This window comes from Pollicipes pollicipes, unplaced genomic scaffold, assembly GCF_011947565.3.
Source record: "Pollicipes pollicipes isolate AB1234 unplaced genomic scaffold, Ppol_2.1 Scaffold_4219;HRSCAF=4965_pilon_pilon_pilon, whole genome shotgun sequence".
Lineage (NCBI taxonomy): Eukaryota > Metazoa > Arthropoda > Thecostraca > Pollicipedomorpha > Pollicipedidae > Pollicipes > Pollicipes pollicipes.
In genome coordinates, this window is record NW_023596448.1 from 24297382 (window position 1) to 24300349 (window position 2968).

General features: G+C 46.2%; 1 protein-coding gene across 1 annotated transcript; it reads left to right on the forward strand.

Moving 5' to 3' along the window:
* The first annotated feature begins 339 nt into the window (after window positions 1–339).
* On the forward strand, window positions 340–1329 carry LOC119095830 (uncharacterized). The gene is made up of 3 exons (XM_037218682.1): window positions 340–368; window positions 564–764; window positions 957–1329. The coding sequence occupies exons 2-3, from the start codon at window positions 576–578 to the stop codon at window positions 1155–1157; spliced, it is 390 nt and encodes a 129-aa protein (XP_037074577.1). The 5' UTR covers window positions 340–368; window positions 564–575; the 3' UTR covers window positions 1158–1329.
* The last annotated feature ends 1639 nt before the right edge of the window (window positions 1330–2968 follow it).

A 2968-nucleotide genomic window follows, 5' to 3' on the forward strand; every position in this document is an offset into this window, starting at 1 on the left:
AGTGACGATTGTTCACATATATGAGCAACAGTCATTAACTCCGCAGACACATCGTATCAATTGCGTATCTACGTATGTAAGTGACAATCATCTGCAAGAGCAAAATTAGCTTCAATAAAGTGCAGGCATCGGGACGGCGCCCGATGGGTGATGGTAAGGTGGTCCATGCGCACTTCTACCGGAAGCCTTCGGCCGGGCCGTGCGTTTTCTCTATATGCTCCGCGACACGCTGCGGTCAGGGAATCCCGCGTACACGCCCTATCAGTGGAGCAGACCCGAATCAGCTCCTTGGTATATAAGTCAGGTTGGGAGGAGGGCAGGTTCAGACACTTCCAGCCCTTCAGGATAGCACAGCTACCTTTCCTACTGTGAGTGACCCATATCCTAATAACATAAAACTCACAGGTTTAGAGCGACCCTTCCCCAAGCACATTAGTTTTGAAATGGCGCTTATACCGACATAAATCATCCGGTTATTGGGATTCGTACATCACCAATTACGTCGTGCACGCTTTCAACAGATGGTAATTTCTGCATCTTACAATCCGCCGTCGCGTTTCCAGCTCCCTTCAGAGATGAAGACCGTCGCCATCTTGCTCTGCGTGGCTGCTGGCGCCGCTGCGTTGCCGCAGGGCTTCTTCCCAGGTGGTTTATTCAGTCAGAACGGTCAAGCGACCGGAAGTGCCGCCGGCAATGTGGTGACCGGGGTCAGCGGCGGTCCCTTCCAGAGCTCTCGGATCGCGCAAGTCAGCGCCACAGCCTCGGTAAGTGTGCCTGCTACCGGATCCACCGCTAAAAAGAGTCACAATAAAAGATTCAGCTTAATGCTCGTTGATCAGGCACGGACCCTCCTGCTTTGCGTAAACAACCCCGTTATCTGGATGTCTACATCAGTTACAGGAGTCATTCATATACCCACGTTATGTTTGTTTGTTAATATCCATGTGTTGTTTCAGGGATCAGCCAATGACAACGCCGTAAGCTCCAACGTGGCCAGCGCCTCCAACGTCGCTTCTTCGGGGCTGTTCGGCAACCAGGAGTTCTCAAACACCAACGCCGTCTCCAACCAGCAGACGTTCGGTGGCGGACTTAGCGGAAGTTACCAGCGGCCGATCGGTCAATTTCGGCGGCAGTACCGCAGGCCGAACTTCTACTAGTCATGACCTAGCTGGCCCTGTGTTCGCGAAGTTGTTATGGTATCTGTTAAAAGTGTGTAGCGATGTGTGTGTGTAGTGGATGAAGAACCATTCAGTATGCAATAGTTGCATTCATACTCCTCGTCGTTTTCAAACTCGCATGACCTTAATTGTGTTCCATTGTCATAGCATGAAATAAATTAACCATCTGACGAATTTGGATGTTTGGAGCTATCTGATCTCGGGCCAGCTGCAAACATGGAAGCACCGCTTCTATCTTTACCAAGTGCGTAGAAATGGCGTAGGATGTGCGAGCACGTATGTATGGCGTACAACGGCAAATATGTAAAAAATACAGTTGAAATGAGCTATTCTGAACTGCTCGAAATAGTCTGCTTTAACCACACTTGCACAATATAGTTTATTTCGCCCTCGCTCCTTTTGACCAAAGACCTCCTTGGACAATTTCATAGTCATTCAGGCTCGTGTGTGTGTGTGTGTGTTTACGAGGGGCGATCTCGGGGGGAGTTTTCCAGGAGCTAATCAACGCCATTTTCATCAATTTCAAGGCATTTTATTTTTTGAGAGAACAACAAGACTCTACAAAGTGCTAATTGAAGGTCGTGGCCTCATATGACCTGTCAAATATCGCATCCACTATTGTTTAGTCATATCTTTCTGGTGCGACTTGACGAGAGACGCCAAATGCCATGACCCTGTAGCTCTCTCTGGCGTGCTGAGTGTTGGAAATTAAAGATGATGGTTGTGCTGACATCTCTATGAGCATTGTATCAAATGTTTTGTAGATATGACTTTGGGACCACAATCCCTGCCGAGCAAATCTTGCTGCAAAGATCTTGGCCACTCCAGTGCGATAATTTCGGTTTAAACAGTTCGATGGATCATTTTGCGACCCAACTTTTCTTTGTAACGTCATATCATGTCTTCGCCGATACCAGTCTGATCCTTCCGTGACCAGCCTGCATTTGACTGTCCTTAGGAGGCCAAATTTGTGAAAACTTACTTCTGGAACGTGAGCTCACTTAGTCGATCACTCTTGTTGTCAGATGTCCATGACTAATGCTACGTAGGCCACGGACGTGGTAACGTCTTTCGTTTTCGTCAGTTTGAACTTAGGAAGGAGTTCACAACCGTACAAGTAGTAACTTGCGTTTCCTTACATGTATGTTGGGCTTGCAAAGTATTCGCAATGCCATCAGGTTTAACAATGATGAAATCAATAAAAGGGTAATCATCATATCAGACCTGGCCCAATCAATTTGGTCCAAATGTATCAGATGGGTTGTTGTATGCCAATTGTTTTTCTCTCATGGTCTGCTCCTGGCAATGGAAATGAGGTACAACTTGAATGCCATATCGACGAGAAACGTTCCAGACAACATAAAGAAGACAGGACAAAATTGTATAGATGCAATGATATTACTAAATGCGAACTGTTAACGAGTCTAAACGGGATCGACTGTAAAACAACTACCTAAACGAACTAAGTGTCTAGCTTATCCACGGATCCTGAAACTGTTTTCACTAGGCGGGTGGTAACAATTTTATCTTCCTATTTATAACTATCCAGCTATGACAGATGCATAGTGATCTGTATCTTATCTTACCAGGGCTTCGAAAAATGCTAGCGAACGTTGATTCACATTGCTGTGCTCAAATGCTTCGTGCTAATGGGGAATCTATGAACCATTCGTGTGCGTTTTTTGCATCTCAGCTACGTGTTGAAGTGTCTTTTCAATGCCCATAGCTGACACCAAAGATGCATGGTTTCAGAAGGCATCAGTTTGACATTGTGTATATTTCATTTCGTG

Coding starts and splice junctions, on each gene's coding strand:
- LOC119095830 (XM_037218682.1), top strand. CDS start 576: ATGAAGACCGTCGCCATCTTGCTCTGCGTGGCTGCTGGCGCCGCTGCG. Junction 765..956: donor AAGTCAGCGCCACAGCCTCG/GTAAGTGTGCCT, acceptor GTGTTGTTTCAG/GGATCAGCCAATGACAACGC.